The sequence below is a fragment of the Tupaia chinensis genome, unplaced genomic scaffold (assembly GCF_000334495.1).
Source record: "Tupaia chinensis unplaced genomic scaffold, TupChi_1.0 Scaffold000437_1, whole genome shotgun sequence".
Taxonomy (NCBI): Eukaryota; Metazoa; Chordata; class Mammalia; order Scandentia; family Tupaiidae; genus Tupaia; species Tupaia belangeri.
The window spans coordinates 1787150-1812546 of record NW_006159942.1 but is presented as its reverse complement, the minus strand read 5'-3'; the positions used below and the strand labels follow the sequence as shown (position 1 = coordinate 1812546).

Here is a 25397-nt window from a genome sequence, read left to right as displayed (position 1 = left end):
GCTCTGCCTATGGTAGTACTGCTGGGTACTTTATGGCATCTGAAGTAAACCTCTGGTGCCTGGTATAAGAGTCACTGTCTTACAAAGCTGTTAAGGCCGACAAAATACAAAGGGAAAAAATCTATCATCTCTGAGTGCTAGAGAGAAAAACTGAGAATATGGCAGAACAGGAAGGAGATTTAGTGAGAGGAGAGGAGTTTTGATCCTTTCTGGTCCCAGAGAAAGGAAATAATGTTGAAAACTGTGAAGTTACAACACTCTGAGGTGCTTCCTTTCCTACCTACATCCAGTCCTCCAGGAAGTTCAGGTGCTCAGTGATTCTGTTTCTAGAAAACTCAGAGCGGAGAAGGGGTCAGGGTGAGGGTGTTTAGTGGCTCCTCAGGCAGGTATTTGAGCACCAGAGCCTGTAGCGTTCCTGTGATTCAACAATAACTATAAAAATAAAAAACAAAACAAAAAACCTTTCCAATAACATCCTGCCCTACCTGCCTGTCAGAATACCTAAAATTATAGTGTTAAAAAGTTATTCTGCCATTCCACAGATAATATTTGGAATAAAGGACCTAGAAGGCCTGACGTTTGGTAGACATGGCTGACATTGTGGGATAGACCCATGGCTACTATTGCCCATGAGGCTACTGCTGCCCATGCCCTACGGTGGACACACTTAGGAACACATGAAGTTGCTTTAGACCAGCAGTTCAATGCCTTACAGTTTAGTGACTACAATGATCTAGGAACTTGCTGAGATCTTTCTGCTAAATTCTGCTTTTGAGTTTTGGGAAATCATTTTCTCTCTTAGGTTTCAACTATTCCTTTTTATGCCCCCTGAGTTTTTTTATGACCAAGGCAGAGTTTCTATTTTAGTGTATAATCGGAAACCAGACAGGTTCATTTTTGGCCTCTGGTTTCTTGTTAAAAGCTGTGTATCAACTTCATCACAGGGCAAAGAGCTCATCTCGAAATGAAAATCTTACAGTAATATCTTCCTAATGCACTCTGAGGATGAGCCCCTTAGCTCACAAAGACATTTGGAGATGAAATATGCATAATAGTATCCTAAAACAGAAACGTTTAATCAATGAAAAATAAATTATTTCCATTGTGGAAATCTAGGATTGCACGTAGCCTAACAACATCAGTTCCAAGCATTGGCAAACTTTTCCAGCAAAGAGCCTGATAGTAAATATTTTAGGCTTTGTTGGACTACATGGTTTCTACCACAATTACTTAACTCTGTCACTCTAGCACAAAAATATCCATAGTCTATATATAAATAAAGAGGCATGACTGTGTTCCAATAAAACTTTGTTTAAAATATAGGCAATGGGCAGGATTGGACCATGGGACATGTCTGCTAACCTCTGTTCTAAACAATGTACAGAGGAAAACATCTAGGCATTTATTCTTCAGACTCATACTTTACGAAGATCCAACTTTAGAAGATGATGCTTTTGATCCATGAGCAGTCAGATATGCATTTAAAGTTGGTCTTCTTTCTTCCAATGTTAAGAATGAGTCTGTATGCATTGCTTCATCTACCTCCATTTGCCAGGATCCATGAATACAGTGAAGCACAAAACAACTAGTTCTGAAGGGCATACCTAATGAGAAAGAGTGATAAACCTTTGCCAAGGTAGACACTGAAGGATGAGCATATCATGAAGATACCTCAGGCTTCCTCAAATTTGATAGGTACATTCAAGAAAGTCTGGGAATGGTAAAGTATCAGAAGACAGAATAAACAAAGATCAAGAAGTCATAGAGAGTATATTGTTTGAGAAATTGGTTTAAAACAGTTCCTGTTGGGGGCCATCAGGTTGTGGAGGTTAAAGGGGCTGAATGCCACATGGCTGACTGTAATTTGAGTCCCACACACATCAGCTTGAAAAATATACCAGGTGTGTGTTTTTCATGTGAATATGTTTGTGTGTGTGTGTGTGTGTGCCCAAAATCCCTAGAAAAGAATGGAGGAGAAAGAATTGGGGCATGGCCATTCCTCCTGGAATGTGATCTCTCTCTCTCTCTCTCTCTCTCTCTCTCTCTCTCTCGTACATACACCCTATAACATAACTGAAAAACAAAAACATTGCCTGCCGAATAAGGTGTGTGAGTTGAGATAGATGGAAAAGAGTACAAGCAATGCCCGGAAATGAAGATGAGGGTGTAACTAGGGTCCAGATCATAATCACTCTTGAGCATCATGAGAAAAAGTTCAAACTCACTGGAACAGCAGGTGGATTGGAGCTTAAGGCACTGGATCCCATATAATCAACTCTGGTTTGAGTCCTGGATTCAATGGCTTGAAAATCATGCTGAGAATGTGTGGGTGCATACCCAACATCCCAAGAGGAGGATGGAGAAGGGATTGCAGTATGGCCATCTCTCCTGTAGGATGATTTCTCACTTGCTGCCTTTCTTAGTCTCTCTCTGGTGAGTGCACATGCCCTATAGCAAAATTAGAGAAAGAAAAAAGTTCAGACTTATTTTGGATGTCACAGGGATAGAGGATGGTCATCTTACTTACCTAGTCATACACTCTCTTTATAACTGCCCACCACTCCCTTGGAGATTATCATATGAAAGTGTCCATACAATCGACAGTCAGAGCCAGTTGTGAACACTGCCTACAGCTAACAGCAGTAATAACCTACCAAGAATGAGAACAAAACGTAGACTCATCTAGGTTACAGAATTGACGTATATCCACTGTCCTTTGCTATCAAGTAACATAATCTAAATAAATAAACATGTCCTTTAAAGTAAATTACAATATAGAACCAATAGTGTCATTTGTAATTTGACATCCAAATATGTGACATAGCTCATCAGATGTGCGACACTATATCTAGTGAGATTATATCATGAAAGATCACAAAGATCCTCTAGTCTCAAAATTATCTAACCACATTTAATTCATATGTTGCTTTTGTCAATAGTTCCTTCTGGAACTACGAATTTGTAAATTGTTTCATACCTCCAGTAGGGCTATTTTAAAGTATAATAATGGAGGCTTAAAGAATTGACATGAATGTAAATATAATAACACAACATGTTCTAGCCTCTATTTATTTTTTGGGGGAGATTTTTGCTATAGGGAGCACGCACTCGCTTGAGAGATAGAAAGAGACAGAGACAGAAAGCAAGTAATCATCTAGAGGATATGGCCATGTCGCAATCTTTTCTTCTCCATTTTCCTCTCTGGATTCTGCACACATGTGCTCAGCATGAGTTTCAAACCACCAGGTCCAGGATTTGGACCATGGTTGGCCATGTGGAAGTCCAGCACTTTAACCACTCTGCCACTGCTGACTGCTCTGACTCCTTCAAAAAGTGATGTAAGTTAAAATTTTAGAAAGAAGCAAAATAATATGGTTAATCTTTTTTTTAAGATTTATTTACTTATGTTTATTGCTATTATCATTATCTTTAATTTGCTATAGGGTACATGTGCTCACCAGAAAAAAAAAAGCAAGTCACCAGGTCTAGGTCTTGAACCACTGTGGGACAGGTGGAATCCAGCTGTTATATCCAACTGGAGAATTGTAGCATTGTTTCTCTTGCTAACAAAATTAAATTTTTGAATAAAAAAATAATGTGGGTTATGAATTTTGTAAATTGCATGATTACTTTTCAAGTACTTCAACATGTTAACAGGTACCATTGTGTTTTTTTGTCTGTTTTGTTTTGTTTGTTTGTTTAGAGAGATTTTTGCTATGGGGCATGTGCACTCGCCGGAGAGACAGAGAGACAGAAAGTGAGAAATCACCCCCCCCCCGGGGGAATGGGCACACTTCAATCCCTTCTCCTCCATTCTCCTCTCAGGATTTTGGGCACACACGTACACACACCCAGCATGAGTTTTAAGCCTCCGGGTCTGGGACTCAAACCATGGTCACCTATGTGGGAGTCCAGCATTGTAACCATTATGCCATCTGCTGGCCCCATCAGCTGCCACGATTTTAACGTGTGTTAGTTGGATGTCACTTTCTACAGGAAGCTTTCCCAGACCTCCCAGTCTTAATGGGTGCCCCTCCTTGCACTCCAGTCAGTCTGTGCCCGCCCTCTCAGTGCTCCAGTGCTGACTGCTTGTTTTCTCAGCTGTGTGTTCTTCACGGACAGCCCCATGCCCTTCTCAGCCACTATCATATTCCTACTGCTTTGTACATAACAGGCCCTCAATACTGATTTGTTAGATGATGAATAAATATTTTTAGCAACTCAGTCAATTCTTTATTTTTCAATTACAATATTTATTTTATTAATGTCTACCTGATTCTTTTAGGTTCTGTGAATCTTCCAACGGATCCTCCACTCGGTGTTTCAGAATCTACCTTCAGCACCCACCCGTCTTCAGCCAACAGTGAAACTCCTACAAGTAAGTTCTTCCTTCCATGAGCTATTAAGCCTTTAATCAATCAGATTGATTAAACAAAAAAAGAAATTTAGCAAATCTATGTGATTCATGTGCTTTTCTTAGCTTGACATTTGAGATAAACATAGAAAGTATTATTCTCATGACTTCAAGGAGTTAAAACATTTTCCAAAGTTCTTCTCTTGGAGCCTTGGGAAAGTCAGGGTCAATAAATATTCAGCAAGGAATTTAAATTCTGTATTTATTATTAAATAGGTTAATAAATTGACAGTCCTCCTCCATGACTATGTTCTCAGTAGGGAATTTGAGGTATTAGGTGTAAATGGGGATCCTATGGGACACGTTAGTTAGGTCATTTTAAATTTAAATTTGTTCTGGCTCAAATTAATTTTGACAAAGTTGACTGGTAAGGACTAAGTATTCAGCCCTCGCAACTGTGTCATTAATAATGGAGGTCAGCCTGGGTCAGTGTTACCATGGCAGAGGAATGGCAGTGACTCCCAGAAGTTGGCATCAATACAAACAAATCATAAATTCCCATGTCCGTGGCCTTTGTGTTTAAAGAACCATGGTGACTTTCTCTGATACAAAAAGAAATAAAAGGCAAACATATTCTATGTAGAGCAGAAGTATGGCTTTCATTTCTTATTTAATTACAACTATCAATTTTAGCTCAAGATGAGAACAGACAATGGGGTAACACAAAAGCGGTCAGTAGAAATGAGCAAACCCTTCAGCAGGTCGTCTTTGGAAGACAGCCTGCAGTCACTGTCACATGTTCTACTTCTCAGAAAATTAAGCCAGTGGCAAAGTGAGAAATGCCTGCGCATCACCCATTGAAAGTTTTACTTCTATCTGATTCTTTTTTTTTTTTTTTTTGGAGAAGTTTTTGCTATAGGGTGTGTGCACTCGACAGACAGAGAGACAGAGAGACAGAAAGCGAGAAATCACCCCCCAGGGGGGATGGCCACACCACAATCCCTTCTCCTCCATTCTCCTCTCAGGATCTTAAGCACGCACGCACATGTGCCTGGCGTGAGTTTTAAGCCACCAGGTCTGGGACGCGAACCGTGGTCGACTCTGTGGGAGTCCAGCAACATCGCCATTATGCTAACTGCTGGTCCTTTTTTTTTCTTTTTTATACTTAATGCTTTATCATTTTTCTTTCTTCTCTCTTTCCTTTTTTAAGCTTCTTTTGTTTCCACTTTTAACTCATTGTGTAGCAATAAGCCATTGTAGATCATGGCATTCTTTGTTCAACAAATATTAGCATATTTAATAATAATACCTTAAATCTCTGCAGTTTCTGTGTGCTAGTTATCTAATGCTGCAAAAAAAAAAAAAATACCCTAAGACTTATAATACATGTATGGTTTCTAGGGATCAGAAATCTAGGAACATCTTAATTATTGGATGGTACTGACTCAAGTGCTTTCATGGGTATAGGCAAACTGTAGGCTGAGGCTCAGTCATCTGAAGGCTCGACTGGAGCTAAAGAATCTGCTTGTGAGCTCAGGCATGTTAGCAGGAGGCCTCAGTTCCTCACTGTATGAGTGTCTCGATAGGACTACTTAGAATATGACCACTGGCTTTCTCCATATTGAACAATTCAAGAATCAGAGTGACTAAGTCATGGTACCTTTTCAAGATTTAGTCCTGGGACCAGCAGTTGTCATAATGGCTTTGTTGCTGGATTCCCATGTAGTCGACCACAGTTTGAGTCCTGGACCTGGTGGCTTAAACTCACCTTGGGTGCATGTGTGTGTGTGCCCAAGAACTCGAGGGGAGAATGGAGAAGGGATTGTGGCATGGCCATCCCCCACACCCCAAGGTGGGGTAATTTCTCGCTTTCTGTCTCTCTGGCAAGCACACGTGCCCTATAGCAAAAACCTCTCAAAAAAAAAAAAAGATTTAGTCTCCAAAGTTGCACAACATCACCTGTTTTATTCCTGAGAAGCAAGTTATTAGGTTCAACTTATCCTCAAGGGGCTAAGAAATACAGTACCTCCAAGCAGAAGTTATGATCCCATATCATCTTCCCTTAGAGTAGGAGATATCAAGGAATTTGTAGACAAATTAAAGCAGTCATACCTGTCCCTCATGAATGTGTGCATGGTAGTTTGATCTTTATTACGAGTGGTAGACAGGGCCAGCATTTGTTTTGATTCCCAGCACATGTCAAGCACAAAATTGGCGGTCAAAAAATAAGAAATAAACAAATCATGAAAATAGTCTTCTTAGGTATACGTCATTTTATAGAGAGTATGATGTTAAAAAAAAAGAAATAACAATATTTCTGCCTCCAGAAAGATTGTTATTTTTTATAAAGAGATGGCATATGCACATGAAAGTAATAATTCAAAAGGATAAGGTGAAAAGTTGCATACTATATAGAATTAAAATGCCCAGGAAGAAGCACAGACTTGTAAGTATTGGACTTTGAGTCTGGAAGGCCCCTGGGGGCCAGAAAATGTTACCTAAGAGAGATGAAATAAGCTGATTTTTGAAGTGTGTTTTGAATGTATTTGACCCAGTGGAGAGCTTGAAAGACCATTCTTAACAAAGAAAATGAAGTGAAGAGCTGTGCATTGGCAAAGTTGTTCATGGGCTTATGAAAAAATGTCAGTGGATAAATTTGGGTAAAAGAGGTTGGGTTGTGTATCAGAGAAGCAGAAATTAAGACTGGAAAACTAAGAATAAAGAAAGCCTTGATCCAGCTTTAAGAACTTGAAATGTTATCCTTTAGGAAATGGGACAAGGACCCCATTGAACACTGACTTAGAAAGGTGCTCCATATTGAGCACTTATTATATGTCAGTTACTCTTCTGGCTATTAGAAATACAACGGTGTGAATCAGCAGTTAGCGTAATGGCTATGTCGCTGGGCTCCCATGTAGTTGACCGCGGTTCGCGTCCCGGACCCGGTGCTTAAAACTCACGCTGGGCACATGTGCGTGCGTGCCCAAGATCCTGAGAGGAGAATGGAAGAGAAGGGATTGCGGCGTGACCATCCCCCCTGGGGGGTGATTTCTCGCTTTCTATCTCCATGTCTCTCTCTGTCTGTCTAGCAAGCGCACGTGCCTTATAGAGAAGCACAGACTTGTAAGTATTGGACTTTGAGTCTGGAAGGCCCCTGGGGGCCAGAAAATGTTACCTAAGAGAGATGAAATAAGCTGATTTTTGAAGTGTGTTTTGAATGTATTTGACCCAGTGGAGAGCTTGAAAGACCATTCTTAACAAAGAAAATGAAGTGAAGAGCTGTGCATTGGCAAAGTTGTTCATGGGCTTATGAAAAAATGTCAGTGGATAAATTTGGGTAAAAGAGGTTGGGTTGTGTATCAGAGAAGCAGAAATTAAGACTGGAAAACTAAGAATAAAGAAAGCCTTGATCCAGCTTTAAGAACTTGAAATGTTATCCTTTAGGAAATGGGACAAGGACCCCATTGAACACTGACTTAGAAAGGTGCTCCATATTGAGCACTTATTATATGTCAGTTACTCTTCTGGCTATTAGAAATACAACGGTGTGAATCAGCAGTTAGCGTAATGGCTATGTCGCTGGGCTCCCATGTAGTTGACCGCGGTTCGCGTCCCGGACCCGGTGCTTAAAACTCACGCTGGGCACATGTGCGTGCGTGCCCAAGATCCTGAGAGGAGAATGGAAGAGAAGGGATTGCGGCGTGACCATCCCCCCTGGGGGGTGATTTCTCGCTTTCTATCTCCATGTCTCTCTCTGTCTGTCTAGCAAGCGCACGTGCCTTATAGCGAAAATCTCTCCAAAAAAAAAGAAATACAACAGTGAGCAAAACAGGAAGGTTTTTAAAAAAGCACATGCTCATGGCATTGACAATATATTCTGCTAGTTAAAAGAAGATATGAATTTCTTCTAGTTGAATTTTCTATGAGATTAGTGGACATACATTAAATGCTTACATCAGACCTAACACATTCTTACTTCTATGAAGAACATTTAAACAAGAGAAAATGCAGTTGTTACCACTAAGGAGCCTACAACTCAATGTAGGTCTAGTATGAGGGAGGAAGAGAAAGAACAGTTGAGTAAACATCCTGGTTCAAAACCAGGAGGAAAAGTGCTACCCCACCTACCATCGCACTAAGTGACATAGTTGGGAAGTGTCTGGAGAATCAAGTCTTTAAAATTGGGATCCCATCATATTAGATGTAAAGACTGATTTAGATCAATTATCTTCATCCAGGGGTATTTATTCCTCCTTTCTCATGGGGAGACATTTGGCAGTGTGTGGAGACATTTCTGGTTGTCCCAAAGAGGGTGAGAGCATGCTACTGGCATCAGTGGGCGGAGGCCAAGGATGCTGCTAAAGATGGCACAACCCAAGGCAGAACACCCCCAACAGCAAAGAACTATCTAGACTAAAATGTCAATGGTGCCATGATTCAGAAACTGTGTTTTAGATCAAGACTTAGGTGTAGAGTAGGGACCTCTCACTTTACAAAATCAAACCTGGACCTCTGTCAAGATGGTAACAATAGGTTATGTCTGGAACAATTTTCTGTATATCAGGGAAAGAAAACATGTGAAGTCAGTAGCTGATTTTTTCAGCATAAAATGTTCTTTTAAAAAATACTCACTGAATTACTATAGAAAAATCCAGATTTTGTCTTGGCAAATAGGAGGGTAATTATGAAATCACACAATGACCTGCTGCTTCAGAAGCCGCTGGAACTCACCTGGGCATGTTCTGTTAAGGAAGCGAGATAGAGCATGCCATGGAAACCAACTTCAAAAGGCTGTGGCTTCCTTCCAAATTCTAAGATCTAATAAACTACATGATGCAGGGATACTTATTAAGCTGCTATCTAGACACAAACATCTAACTCTTATGATTTTTTCCTTAGTGAAAAGATATTTTTTAACAAAAATACAAGATCATAGACATTTATTATATGAAAGTCACCAAAAAAAACACAACAAGTAATTTGTCTGAAATTTCTTTTAAACAAAATTTTTCACAAAAAGCATTCTTTTTTTTTTTTTTTATAAAACAAAACTAGAAGGTCATTCTTTAACAAGGAGATGAGAACTTTATAACTCCTAACAAACTGCAAGAATTACCTAGGGAAGCCCAGCTCGATTCAAGCAGAACCAATTAGTGTTTGCTGAGTCCCAGCTGCATTCCCAGCACTGTTTTAGGGAGACATGAGGCTGACAAGCTCAGCAGTGAGATGAGACACATGAACGATCGGAGACACCGGACCAATCTAGGGTGGGGTGGCGTTGGCACACTCTGGAACGTCTACTGCCCTGAGGGGAGAGCCCCGTGCCTTTCAGTTCACTAGCTATGAACTGGCTAAGAAAACAGGCCTTGGGAATGATGGCATCAATCATTCCAGACGTTTATTTATCACGCCAACTGGTGGCATGGTGGTTAAGGTGACTGGATTCTACATGGCCAGCTGCATGGTTTGGTCCCAGACCTGGTGGCTTGAGAAACACACCAAGCCCATGTATAGGTGTGTCCAAAATCCAAAAGGAGGGAGAAATTGAGAAAGGATTGCAGCATGGCCACTCCCCAACGGGGGGGGGGGGCTTTATCACCTCCCCCTCCTTTTGTCCCTCTCTACGAAACGTATGCACCCTCTGGCAATTTTTTAAAAAGATACTTATTCATTCAAGAAATAAATACTGAATGCCTACAATGTGCCAGGGATGCTGGGACACAGATGAACAAGACAGAGGTTACGATTTTGCATGACCGCCTTGCATCGCCTCCCCTTTCACTTCCCACCAGCCCAAGGATTTTTTGTTCTGCCTCGTATTTTTATGTCTGCATATAACCCTTAGACCTGATAATATTGATTTTGATGTTAAACTCTCTCTAATAACTTAGCTGGTCCTCACAGTCTAGGTCTTTCCACTCCTAGACATTTTGAGTAAATAGCAGGTCCAGCCTGCCTCTAACAGTTGACCAGCTCTCTGGGTAGATACAGTTGCTCCTTAGAAAACCTATGATCAGACATTGATTGAGGGGCACAGACGAAAGAAAGAAGCTGCAAAACTTCTTTTTTGCAGCAAAAAAAGGGGAGGCAACAAAACTTACCTTTTATAAATAGTGTGTCAAAAATGGGTGGGGAATCAACCTGGAAGACACATCACTACACGAGATTAGGGGGAAACATATCTGAAGGTCAGCAGAAAGTCAGGATTTGGGATTCTCAAAATAAGAAGCGGTCACAGAATCTGTAGGGCAGTGAGAAGACTCTGGTGATGTTTTTGAGACAGTAACTTCTGACCTCTTTGCTGACCATGCCATGCCTGTCTGCAAGGATTAATGGGACACCTTGGTTGCTGTCCAGTAGTTTCTGCCTTTACAATACATGTCTGGGTGCCAGAAAGTTAAAAAGGCAGTGAGTGCTGGAGACAGAGAAGTGGAATCAAGGCCATCTACGCAGGGGATCTGGAAAGAAATACCAACTCAGATGGAAGAAAGATGGAAGATCAAACTTCAGATTATCATCTTAAGCAGACCTAAACTGAGTGCAGGACATGAAATGACAAGCAGGAGGCGTGCTGACTGTGCTTGCTGGAGAGAGGGTGGTGCAGCTGAGTAGATGAGGCAGAACCAGAGGGAGGTGAGCGTGCGCGAATGGGCTATGGATGTGAGCTGCAATCTGAATGTCACAGTCACTGTGGTTCTTCAGTCTGTGAGATGTGAGTAAAACAGAAGCTATGTGCATGGCACATGATAGCTGCAGCAGCAAAGAGCAAGAAACCAAATGACGTAGACTTAAAGTGGCTTAACCAGATAAAGGTCTGAACTCGAATGGCCGCATTAGAGATGGAGAGCATTGCAACAGACAATGCTCCAGGACTCCGCCGAATGTGGGTATAAATAAAAGGGTTTCAGACAACTATTGTACAAAGGCCTTCCAGATTTTTTTTCCTATTACCTAAAATTCACCACTTAATTATATTATACAACTAAGCTATAATATTTATATTTGTTATATGCCTCCAACGTGTCTGGAACAGTTCTAAACTAGTAAACACATTGTCTCGCTTAATTCTCCCAGGGAGACAGTGATGTAAGCACTGTTATTACCCACACTTTACAAATAAAAATACTGAGACACAAAGACTAATTAACTTGCCCAAAGTCATGCAGAAAGTAGACAAGCCAGGATGGAATGCAGACAGTCAGATACCAGACTTCGAGCCCTACTGCCTCTCAGGTACAGGGCTGATACTCAGTGTCTTTAGATAATGAACACGTTCCTTCCAGCATGCAGCTCCATGAAAAGGTCAAGCCTGACAGCTATGCCTGTATTAGTCTTTCCCTTTGCTAGGCCACTGTTGTTCTGATAAATGTAGGCTTTGAGGGTAGGACTAACATTTTCTCAGAAATAAATCAAAGAAAGGACTCTTCCCCTTTATTTATTGTTCTTCACCTCATCAACCTTACTACAACACAATTCTTATTATAAAGAAGGATCTGTAGAATCCATAGAAAACGCCAATGCTCCTCTTTACACCCTAGAAAATTCTGCTCATTATTTCCTTCTCCTTACTTTTCACTGGGAGCACATATTAAAGATGGTTAAAAATTAGGGGCCAGCAGATGGCATAGCGGTTACATCACTGGACTCCCACATGGCTGACTGTGGTTCAAATCCTGGACTCGGTGGCTTGAAAATTGCACCAAGCACGTGTGTGTGTGTGAGTCAGCATGTGTGATCCAGCTGCTTTAACACCACCATGCCACCAGCTGCCCCTGAGAATGCATACTATGAAAAAACTGTTTGGATTTCAAAAATTTTTTTTTCTTCTCGCATTTTGAGCCAGCAGGTGTCATGGTGGTTAAAGCACTGGCTGACCATGGTTTGATTCCCAGACCCAGTGGCTTGAAGATCACACCAGGTGTGTGTGTGTGTGTGTGTGTCTGTGTGCCAGAAATCTCAGGAGGATGATGAGATAGAGGGGATTGCAATGTGGCCATTCCCCTGGGAGAGGGATGATTGCTCACTTTACCTCTCGCTGTCTCTCTCTCTCCAGTAAGCACACATGCCCTAAAGTAAAAATCTCTTTTAAAAAAAGGTAAAGATTGTTCAAAGAATTGCTCATTTTTTCCCCAGAGTTGTAACTCATAAGTCAAAGGCAGTTATTGTAATGACTAGTTTACTTTGAGTAATTTGCATATTCAGTATTACTCCTTCGTTTGAGGGGTAAGACAAAGGGGAAAACTATCAGACAATATTGATTTCATAAGTATTCGTGTTTACAAACACACCACATGACGCGTAATGAGCTCTGTCCTGCTCACTGCCGTCTTCCCCAAAGGAGTCCTGAAACCCACTGTGGACTGCTAGTCCAACGATAGTTTTCCTCTCACCCATTCAGTCAGCATGTGTCACAGACATTCTGCCTCCACTGGAAAGAGTCCGATGCAGAGAGGATTTCACATCACCTCTCTCCATGCTGATCTGAAGGTCAGTGTCTACCCAATTCTGAACTTGGAGATTGGTAAGACTGACTCAGTCTCCTACGTGCAATTCCCCAATTAACGTCACTGTGGATTTTAAAGGTTCTCTGTGCCACAGGTGAATCAGTGGAGAGCAATTATATATATATTTTTTGAAGAGAACAGGAAGATAAATCTAAGACTATGCTATGTTGATAAATGCTATGGTGATACAGTGGGAGCCCAAATGAAAATATCACTTTTGAAAAAATAAGATACAATTTTCAGATTCAACTTTGTGTAGAAATAAGGTAAAATATTAGATAATTGAGCCTGACTAACCAGATCACTCAAACAGCAAATAACTCTTACCTTTGCAAAATGATAATTTTATGTTTTCCTACCATTCCCCATTCTAATGAGTTCTATTGAATAATTCTTTCTTGGTCTCTGAAAAAAATTCCAGACAGATTACTTGGATCTTCTGGTGACTTTCATATAATAAATGCTGTCTGGTCCCTTTCAGCCACGAGTACCGACTTGTGTCAATAATTTAAAAGCCTTTTCAAAAGTAATGTCAAAACTCACAAAAGTTAACTCACTCTGGAACTTCTCTGTCCTGCCCTCCCCCAAATATGGGTCCAGCTCAGCTTCAGAAGGCTGGAAGTGGGAGGTATGCTTGAGGAAGAAGGAGGGATCAGCTCTGTGATTCCTTGGTTATTTCCCCTCCCACAACCTCTGAACTTAGGGAAGTCAGTTCCTCTTGGGAGCTTCTTTGTCCCTCTACATGTTCTTCACAGGTGAGCCTCCTTTCATGGCATCCCATTTTGTCTGGGAGTATATGCCCTTTCCCTGGGGAAAGTGCTCCTCTTCCCCAGTATGGTCCTGTCTCTCTTTTCTGTGGCCCTTCAGAGCTGCTTGCCAACCATGGGCTCTCAATGTAGCCTCTTCAACCTAACCAGGTGCTACTCCTCCTTGTTCTAAACTGCTGGACAGCAGACCAAGAGCTCTGAGAGAGAAAAAGAGAGAGAGAGAGACAGAAAATGAGAAATCACACCATGGAGGGATGGCCATGTCACAATACCTTCTCTTCCATTCTCCTTTTGGGATCTTGCATGAATGTTACCAACGCCCAAGGAGGAATTATCCTTCTCTCATGCACATGTGTACACACACTCTCTGGCATAAGAGGAAGAAGAGAAGGAGGAGAAGAAATAGAAGGAGAAGGAGAAAAAAAGGAAAAGAAAGAGACTGCTGGAAATTCTCTTTCCTGGACTAAATAAATACATTGTTTTAAAAAGCAACAGAAGGCTAGATATGTGAAATGCAAATGAAATATTTGTTTTACAATATGTGTCAGAAAGTTGCATTTTATTAGTAGTATCCTTTAATCTATTTTGGAACTATTTCTTACTTTCATTAGAATCCAAAGTAAGAAATAGAGTGGTTGAGTAAGTAGCCAGTCTGTCTAAGCTGTGTATGTGTGTGTGTGTGTGTTTGTGTGTGTGTGTGTGTATTGCATGTGTGTGTCTGTGTGTGTGTGTTGATTTAAAAATCTCAACTAGGCCTAGAGTTAGGTATCTACTTGAGATGGATACTGATGTAAATAAAATTAGGTCTACTAAGATCAGGATCTGGGAAAGAGGGAAGGAAAGATGGAAGAGCAGATACCTACAAAGTTGGCCTAAAGGTCACCTATTAGACCTGATTTGCTGCACACTCACTCCTTTACCTCTCCCTTGCTTTTATTGCCTCAACCAAATTGGACTCCTTGCTTTTGTCCAACATGCAGATGCCACCACTGCTCCCACCTCGGGGCCTTTACATTTATTTCTTATGCTTAAAAAAGTTTTACCCAAATATCCACATGGCTCATACCCTCATCTTCCAGATATTTGTTCAAATGTCATCTCTCAATGAGGGTTTCAATGATCACTTTATTTAGAATTGCTGAGACCAGCGGATGGCATAATGGTTACATTGTTGGATTCTTATGTAGTGGACTGTGGTTCAAGTCCCGGAGCTGATGGTCAATTGCTGGGAAGAGTATGGGTGAAGAGACTCAGTTCTGCATGAAAATGTCCCATGGACCCAGCCAGAATTAGTTTCTGCAGAGAGCATGTTTCTGTCTCTTCTCTTCAGCTCAGAGCTGACTAGAGCTGTCTTCTGACTTAATTGAATTTTCTAGTGATACTGTAAAGACGTGATTTTTAAATTTAGTAAAAAAATTGGAAAGAGTTGAAATAGAAATGTGCTAGGAAGGCTTCTAAACTGCTCATCTCACTTCATGGCAGTTTCAAGCTAGAATAAATCAGATATTTTGTATACAGCAGTGCTTATTTTTAAAGTCCTTCTAGAATCGGGGTCATTTATGATGTAGCTCTGATTACTTGCAAGATTTAATGATAAATATTTACAATGAAGAAGAAATAACCAACAAATAAAGCAAACTCCACCTTTGGGTTTGGCGTATCACGTGTCTATACAGCAAGGGTCCCCAACCCCCAGGCTACTGACTGGTGCTGGTATTGGGGGCTGGCCACATCCATGCAGTAGGGGGTGGGCAGCAGGTAGGCGAGCTAGCAACCAGTGAGGCTTCTGTTTGCAGCCGCCGGGCTCTGCCTCCCATCAGATTAGCAATGGTACTGGATTCTCATGGGAGCCCCAAACCTATTGTTGTGTCATTATTTCATTGTACATTACAATATGTAGTGCTGGAAATGGGGTGCACTATCGATGTGGTGTGCTTGGGTAATCTTGGACCAACCCAACTCCTGCCTCCCATCCATTGGGGGATTGTCTTCTATGAGGCTGGTCCTTGGAGCTGGAACAGTTAAGGACCACTCATGCATAGTGTGAAATAATATAGAACCAACTGTTGAATATCTCAGAGGTTTTTCTCTGTCATGAACCATAAACTTGGCTTTGAAATAGAGAAGACACAAAGAAAACTGTCTCCAATATGCTTTTTTCAAAACTTGACTAAGAAGAATGTAAATCAAATTTTTAAAAAATGCTCTACTTTGGGAACAGCAGATAGCATAATAGATACATTGCTGGACTTCCACTTAACCAATTGCAGTTTGAGTCCTGGGCCCGGTGGCTTAAAACTCATGCTAGGTATGTATATGTACATGCCCAAGATCCTGAGAGGAAAATAGAAAAGAAGGGATTGTGGCATGGCCATTTTCATTTGGTTTAATTTCTCACTTTCTGTCTCTCTGGTAAATAAATAAATTAATTAATTAAATGCTCTCCTTGTTATCAAAAACAGTCATACATGTCCCCTCATAGTTATAGAATAGTCAGGTCAAGGTCTACATAAAGCTTTCCTTTAAAAGCAGAAACCCCTGGGGACCAGCGATTAGTGTAATGGCTATGTCACTGGACTCCCATGTAGTCGACCGGGGTTCAAGTCCCGGACCCAGTGGCTTAAACTCACACCGGGCGCTTGTGCGTGTGTGCCCAGGATCCCAGGAGGAGAATGGAAGAGAAGGGATTGTGGTGTGGCCATCCTCCCTGGGGGATGATTTTTTGCTTTCTGTCTCTCTCGGTCTTTCTGGTGAGTACACGCACCCTATAGCAAAAACCTCTCCAAAAAAAAGCAGAAACCCCTGAGAAATAAGCTGCGTTGCTGCCACCAGCATGACACAGTTTGGTCACTGTTCTCCTGCTGTTTCAGATGGTGTTGTGGGTATGCCTGACAACAGGTAATGCCCCACAATCTCACACTCAGTGCAGATCAACACAGAACAAAACCATCCTGAGAGCTTGGAAAGGCCCGGCCGCGGATGGCGGTGTTGGACTGGGTTGTTACTAACCCACACTTTGCAAGACCACAAGCAGAGTTTTTGCATTCATCTGAAAGCTCCCATCTGCTCTTTCCTGACACTATGCTCCCATTACATTCCTCAGGAAAGCCTTTCCGGGACGCTGTCCAGGCCATCTCCCATTTTATATGTTCTTGTATTTGGTTTGGATTATGCAGTTCTCTAGTTACTGTCCATCTCCACGTACATAAACTGCAGGGAAGCAGCAATTCCAGTGCCAATCACCATGCCTGGAAGAAAGAGGCTCCCAAATGATGATTAAATGAATAAAAGAATGTGTGCAGGAAGCAGCAAGAGATGAGGATGTGGAGATGATTAGAGGCTGGGTCATGGACATGAAAGGGCCTCGGTTTAAAGTTGGGAGGAGGAGGCCAGCAGGTGGCATGGCAGTTAAAGTTCTGGACTCCCACATGACTACGGCTGGAGTCCCAGACCGGCAGCTTGAAAGACATGCCAGGCATGTGTGCACACACACCCAAAATCCCAAGAGAAAGGAAGAGAAGGGATTGTCCTGTAGCCATCTTCCTTGGGGGGTGATTTCTCACTTTCTCTTTCTGTTTCTCTGGAGGGTGCATGTGCTCTATGACAAAAACCTTTAAAAACTGGGGAGAGGGGTGGTTTAATGTATCTAGAAACTAGATAGTTCTCTAAATGACTTTGACTCTAACTTCCTCATGATGAACAACCTTCCAGAGTAAAGGGATCATTTTTTTCAATAACCTATGTGAGTTAGTACAGACTCTCAGGCGAAGGAGTAAAAAAAAATCAACTGGTGATCAATAAATTTAACTTCGTGCTCCCTGCATGTAACAACTAAGTATCGTTGGTCCTTTTTGTTCTAGCAGCTGGCATGTACTCAGCCCTCTCCATCCTGCCTGTGAGAGGAAGGTAAAGCAGAACAGATATCTAAGCGGGGACAGAGACACAGTAACACAGGGGTCAGGCAGTGTGCATGCCTGAGGTATGTTCCTCCCCAACACGTTTGCTGAACCACATGTTAGATGGAACCAAATGAATGAATTGTTGGGCCATCAGAAAAGTTATGACATACTTCCACATTGAAAAACATAAAAAAAAAAGTCATGATTTTCTGACAAACCAGTATATCCTCACAGTAGAGCTTAAGGATTTATGTTGCATTATTTTCTGACCTCCAGAAAAGGACACTTAACCAGGCATTTTTAATACAAATAAATTTCCAATGAAGTTTACTTGATCAGGATTTTGGTGACTCCTGCTTAAATTGAATCACCTGGTGTTGGTGCCAGCACTCAATGTGGGTAGTTAGACTAGACAGAGCAAGTGTCTGTTGCTTGTAGGTAAGAAATACTTTAAAAGGCTGCTGGGCGATTACTTATTACACTTAGCTTTCTTGGTAATGAAAGTGTAGATTACAAATGCATACAGGGTTCTCTGAATTATTTCCTAGTTCTTTTTCTTCATCATCAGTACTTTTTTTTTTTTTTTAGAGGTTTTCGCTAGAGGGCACGTGCGCTCGCCAGAAAGACAGAGAGAGACAGAGAGATAGAAAGTGAGACATCACCCCCCAGGGGAGATGGCCACACCACAATCCCTTCTCCTCCATTCTCCTCTCAGGATCTTGGGCATGCACGCACACGCGCCCGGCGTGAGTTTAAGCCGCCGGGTCCAGGACTTGAACCACAGTCAACTACATGGGAGTCCAGCGACATAGCCATTATGCTAACTGCTAGTCCCTATGACTATTGTTTATTATATCACCACTGTTAAAACCATTTCTTTGCATTCACTTAGTAGGTCTCTCAGTACCTATTTCTGGAGGTCAGTTCTCAGAAGGAGAGAGGAGGAAGGGAAGGAGGAAGAAGAATCATCTTCATTCTTTCTTTTTTTTTTTTAATTGCCAAGGGGCATGAGAGAGAGAGAGGGAGAAAGCATCTCCAATGGAGCATAGTCATGTCACAATTCCTTCATTTCTCCATCTTGTTGGGACATGGGCATAAACAAATGAACAGTGGTTTTGTTTGTTTCTCTAGGGCATGTGCACTCACTGGAGAGATACAGAGAGAGAGAGAGAGAGAGAGGAAAGTGAGAAATAACTCCCCAGAGAAGATGACCATGCCACAATCCCTTTTCCTCCATTCTCCTCTCAGGATTGTGGACATACACACATAACACCCAGAGTGATTTTCAAGCTGCCAGTTCTGGAACTCAAACCATACTGTTGACCATGTGAAATCCAACTGCCTTAAATTCCACACCACCTGCTGGCCCCCCATGTGTTTTTTTAAGCTTGCAGAGAACCACAGTAGGCCATGTGGTATCCAGTGCCCTTTTAATCACTAGGCTATAGGTCAGCCCAGAACCACTTTACTAAGAGCATATCATCCCTGTCAGTATCTCATGAAATCTAAAGATTACCTATAGCTAGTTATTTATTTTCTTCTAGGTGTTTTTACTTTGTCTTTTCCCAAAAGAGATATGAAATAACTTTAAAAGCACATAATGAGGCCAGCAGGTGGCATGGTGGTTAAGGCGCTGGACACTCCCATATGGAAAACCAAGGTTCAAGTCTCAGATATGGTGGCTTGTTTTCTGATTCCCCCCACCCCTGTGTTTCTCTTTGGTCAAATTAAAATAAATGAATGAATAAATAAAATTAAATAAATTTTAAAAACTACATAAAAAATTTTCTCGAAAGATGTAAATGAAGAAATTGGGGTCAAAGAGAAAGTCATCTCCAATGGGATAAATAGAATTCTCTCTGTGATCCACAGGTTTCAAAAATTTTAGCAAACCAGTTATCCAGAAACACATATGCTCTTACTGCAGAGACTGCCTGGGCCCTCCTGTAGGGGGCATAGTGGAGCACAGCCCACCATCCTTACCATGGCTGCTGCATCCCAGCTTATTAGATTGTCTTCCAGTAGCAGACATGGGAATAATGCTAGAGCTCACTGCAGTAACAGCAATTATTCAGTGTCGTAACAATCGGTGTCAGTAATCTAGACATCATCTACAACTGGTAGGCGACCTTTTGCAATTTTGCTATGAATAGGATTTTGATGAGTGAGGAAAGCAATGAGCTAGGAATTTCAATTACTGCACACAGATCTACTATTGGTGGTTCAGTGAGGTGAGAGGAGAATCGTCAGGGACCCTGCCAACGAGAAGTTACTCCCATCATAACCTAATGTCCCAGCAAACTCTTCCTATCTCACTATTTTTCCTTTTCTGGTACATTCTTTTGAAATGTGGTTCTTGACTTGAGCCAGTCTGAGGAAAAAGTGATTGATTATTTTGGATCAATCCTTTCTAGAAAGCCCAAGGGAAACATGACAACTGCCGAACTCAAGAGATTCAAGTCTCCTATTGTTAGGATATGTTTGTATTATCAATGCCTGAAACTCAAATGCAGATGACTTGTTTTCTAGCTTCCAAGATAAACTTTTTAGCCTTTACCACATGCCAAGCACTTTTTTAAGCACTGTGTATGGATAGTTCTTTTAATCATCATCGTTATCCTGCTAGAAAAGTATTCTCTTTTCTTCCCCCATGGATGAGGTTTTGAGGGTAAAGGGGAACGTCAATGGCGATCCAAGGATTATACATCTGACTAATCTCCAACGAAGCCAGAATGTAAACCAGGCTAAGCTACATTGCTTTTGCAACTCTTCAAGTGGCTTGGAAATCTGTCTCCTAGACTCCATATGCAGGTTGATAGGTTTAATGTATGACTTCCTAGTAGTCAAGAGCTATGTAATAATATATCTTTTTGACATCATTTAATTCTGCTGATACAGCATCTAACATACAGTATATATCAACAAATATTTGTTGAATTGAACTGGCTTATCCTGCTTTGAGCAATTCTTTGTCACTTTGTCTTCTGTAATACCATACTCCTGGCTTCGCTAGCCCTCCCTGAAAATTGTCTTCTCTTCTGCCAGTTCCATATATTGGAGCATACCTCATTATTCCATCACAGGCCAATTCTCTTCTTCCTGGACCCTTGTCCAGCCTCCTTGGTGTTCTTAGCTCTCCAATTCTAGACTACAAGCTGATGCATCACAAATATGTATTTGCAGCCCAGTTTCACTACTAAGACTCACTCACATGGTCAACCCTCTGCTGGAATTGTATGTCTCTCCCATACACTAAAAATCAAACTGTCCAAAATTTAATTCATTGTGTCCTCAAGTCACTTCCAAAACTGCTTCTCCTCCATTTATTCTCTCAGTTAATGATATCATGGTCTGAAAAGCTGCCCAAGTCAGAAAACTGGGAATCTTTTGACTTCTTTCTCCTGCTACCTCTCATATGTAGTTATTCACCAATCCTTATTGTTTCCACATTTTAAAGAGCCCAAACTTGTCTACTTCTCATCATCCCCATCCCCATGGCCTTCACTGAGTTCCAGACTACTATTGACTTGCCCTTGAGTTAAGAGAATCTTGTGAGGACAAGCTGAATGTCATTCTTTCATGGAGTCCTTGGAATAGAAATCCTTACCTTGCATTCTCCTTCATATTTTTATTTTTCAGAGTGCCTCCAACATTCTGCACTACCTTCAGCAGTTCTCTTTCACATTTCCACCTGTTCTATTCCCAGTTCTTCCTTTTTTTTTTTTTTTTTCTTTTTGTTATAGAGTTCAAGCTCTTGCCAGAGAGAGAGAGGAACAGGCAGGAAAAGGGAGAAATCATTCATTCTCAGGGGGGACGGCCATGATGCAATACCTTTTCCTACATTCTTCTCTTGGGATTTTGGGTAGGCATGCATACACACTTGATAAATTTCCAAGCCTGTGGATCCAGGACTCAAACCGGGTAGCCACCCATGTGGGATCCAGCCACCTTTCCCTCCACACCACCTGGCTGACTCTCCTTCCTTGCTTCTTACCTCCTGTGCTTGCTTCTGCTTCTCCTTTTTGTTCCACCCCTAACCTGTTTTACTAATTCCTATCATCCTTCAGGCCTGGTTGATGTCTTCCTCTAGGAAACGTTCTCTGAGTTTTCATAACTTAGTTACGCTTCCCTCTTTTAGAATCCCACAACAAACTGAATTTCTCTGTCATAGCAGTTACCACTTTGTAAAGAAGTTATGTTTTTACTGTTGCAAGGGAAGGAAAAAAAAACTGCAAAAACAAGTGGTTTTGCTTATTTATCTTTAGTACAAGTTCACTAATCCTTAATGAAAGAGCCAAGAAGGGGGTCATGCCAGTGATTGGGATTTCACGCAATTATTCAAGATCCTAGGCTGCCAGCAACTCTGTTACTTTTGCATTGTGACTTCTCGTCTCCCTGCATGACATCTGAATAATACCTGAGAAAAGGTCATGAAGGATTATTTATGGGAAGTCTTATAGACCAGGTCTTAAAATAACAGATATCATTCCCACTTACATTCAGTTGATTAGAACTCAGCACATGGTCACACCCCTACTGCAAACGAATCTAGAGAAGGTATTAGGTTATCAGGAAAGTCATGACATATTTTTCTATGCAGAAATGCATCATGATTTCCCAACAACCCAATAGTTTTTCTGTGCCAAAGGAGAGGCAGGTCTGCTGATCATTCAGTAATCTGCTACACTGATCTTGGTCCTTACTAAGCTGTAAAATCTGTGAGGGCAGGAGTGAAGTTCGTCTTACTCTCCACTCATCCCTTATTCTAGGACACAGTAGGTGCTCAGTAGTATTTGTTGGATAAATAAAGCTGTGCATACCCTGTCTTTAAAAATGTTTTTCTTGGGGCCTGAAAGACATAAAGGCACCGGGTCCCACATGGCTAGCTTTGCAATTTGAATCCCAGACTCAGTGGCTAGATAATCACACCAGCCATGTGTGCATGCATGCTCAAAATCCCAAGAAGAAAATGGAGGAGAAAGGATTGTGGTATGACCACAATCTCACATCCTCTCCCTCTCTGTTGTGAACACACATGCCCTAGAGCAAAAACAAACAAGCAAAAAATAAAAATTTTAAAATGTATCTTATCCCAATGCTGGCTACCCATTTGAATTTGTCATGCAACATCTTTGAGGCAGCTTCTCCCCCATATCTGTCTTGCTGGAGCCATGGTATAATAAGTGTCTCTTTGCAGTTCAGCAATAGACTACATTGTAGAAATTATTATTGTTGGTCTCCTCTATATGTGAACTACTTGTAGATACATAGACCGTGATGTCAATTTATTTATTTACTGTACATATCTTTTTCACAGATTTAATTATCTACATTCTCTATTTAAGGCAGGAACTTCCCCAAAATTGAGGTCTATTCATTAGTAATTAGAGCTTAAGCATGTGTGAGTATATTAGCCAATATGCTGTAAGGACATTGACAAGGATAGTGTACACAGTATACAACATTCTCCTTATGGCAATCTGGGAAAAATTATTTTTAATCACAATAAAAAATAGTTATTTCTTTTGAAAATTACCTGCTTTATTTTATGAAGACCATCAACATCACAAGCATATGCTTTTATTTCTTAGTATCTGCTACTAGAAAGTTTAGACCAAGTGGGCCCATTTCCACTAAGAGTATAGGACACCAGCAAATGCATTTTGTGTACTCTCCCCATGTAGGTTCTAACAGGGCTCAACTATATTTCTATCTATATTTTCTTTTCTCTTATTTCTCCTTTCTAGTCACTGCTTTTTATCTTCTTTTATCGCATATCCATAAGCCGTATTAATATATATTTTTGGAAGAAAGGAGAAATGCACACAAATAAAATATAGCAAAAATTTGTCTTTCCAAGAGACATAAACATGATTTCAACTGAGTGTGACCGGATGTTTTTCTGCTTCTTTAATATGCCATACTTCATCTCCACAGATATTTCCAAATGATTATGAACTCAGCTTTTATTTCGGAGACTAGGGAGGTAGAAAAGAATGTGAAATGCTAGATTATAAATATGGCAACGATATTGCAAGCTAAGAATTGGAGTAAATGTGCAATCATACTGGGTGTGTGAAGCTACGATATACTATTCTGAAAATTCACCAGAAGGTAGATTCCATGAACTTGTCCTCAGGGTTTATCGCTATATCCCAAACATGTAGACTAGAGCCTGGTACTCAGCAGAGTCTTAGATAATAGATGTATTTTGCAAGTGTGAATATAATCATTTGGAGTTAGGAGAACTGGGCTGATTAACAGGAAAGAAATGAGGTTGAATATTGGTTATATAACTACAAGTCTGTACCTTTGGATTCAGTTTCATCATTTATCAAAGGAGATTATTAGACTACGTATCCACTGAGATTCTTTCCAACTCAAATGTTCCATGCTCTTGTTAAACTCATGAATGCAATTTGGAAATTTTGTTTTCTTTTTCTTTTCCTTTTTTTTTTTTTTTTTTTGCTATAGGGTGTGTGCATTTGCCAGAAAGACAGAGAGAGACAGAGAGACAGAAAGCGGGAAATCACCCCCCCCGGCTGCAATCTCTTCTGCGTTCTCCTCTCAGGATCTAGGGCATGCAAGCACAAGTGTCTGGCATGAATTTAAGCCACCGCGTCTGGGACTCAAACCGCAGTCGACCACATGGGAGTCCAGCGACGTAGCCATTAGGCTAACTGCTGGTCCCGAAATTTTGTTTTCAAAATAGGATATCCAGTTACAACTTCTATGGCACTGGTGGATGTGAGCACATCGAGGCCAGATGACGCCTCTCCAAGTGAGTATGGTAAGGCTGTCTGCTTATGATTCTAAAAAAGCTACATGCTCATCAGTTTTACTACAGCTTCTGTAATGTTGAGGTTTGAGCAAAGGCTATGTTGAGATTTTTGTTTTGAGTTACTCTATGGTGACTGTATATTGATGTGACAATTCTTCTTAAGAAAAGTTCTGGTGAATTGTTATTATATTGTACCTTTCATTTGTCAAGAGATTTTAAGGTAACATTAATCTTCACAATACTCCCAATGATCTCAATTGGTGATAAGAAGATAAAAAGAAGGCAAATCAGTGACAAGTTAACATTAAACTACAGAGGTTTTGTTTAATATGTGAGCTAGTGTTCCTGCATAAGGAAACACATTTTCAATTTCAGCTTTCCCCAAAGTCAAATAGATTACAGATTCAGTGCATCAAAGCAATGTTAAATTATAGCTTTATAAAAAAAAAAATTGGATTTTGAAAATTATTTTGTCTTTCAGCCAGCAATTTCAATGTGACTACTCAAGGATTCCGCTCTTTTTTTTTCCTGGACCTCCAGTGGGACAGATCCTCAAAAATGTTAAGTATAAACATGGGTCCCTGAGAGTCCTGCAGGCTTCATTCATTCATTCAACACATATGAATATATTGAATAACTATTATGTGCTTTGTTCATGATCATATTCACAAATATTTACGAAAATCGACCATATTTGAAGCATTGCTGGAAACACATCTGTGAGCAAAACAGCGCTATGCTCCAAATTCTGGCAGAGAGGGAGCCGAATGGCAATGAGTGACACAGGGAAAAGAAAGCAGCGGAGGGAGACAGTGAGAATCAAGGGTGAGGGTGTGATGCCATTTTAAAAATTTTGTGGAGCACAGAAATGGTTTATTCCCTGTGGATGATAACATGTATAGTATTCTCGACTAGATGGCTCTGATGTGTATTTCATGGGTAAATTCCCTTTACAAGCTAAATGATGGACAGTAATGGAATGTATAAAAATAATAATAATTTAAAAAATAAATTAGGTGGACTTGAAAGGTCTTAGTAAAGAATGTGACATCTAAGCAAAGAGATAACTGGTGAGGCTGAAAGAGCAAGCCA

The 25397-nt window shown here is 40.9% G+C and overlaps 1 protein-coding gene across 1 annotated transcript in view; it reads left to right on the top strand.

The window, feature by feature from the left end:
- The window catches only part of CD96 (CD96 molecule), a 92581-nt gene that overhangs the window by 46687 nt on the left and 20497 nt on the right, over positions 1 to 25397 (top strand). Inside the window, 4 exon segments of the mRNA XM_006155148.3 lie at positions 4286 to 4378; positions 24237 to 24305; positions 24787 to 24827; positions 24829 to 24865. Coding sequence (XP_006155210.1) covers positions 4286 to 4378; positions 24237 to 24305; positions 24787 to 24827; positions 24829 to 24865 — 240 coding nt within the window.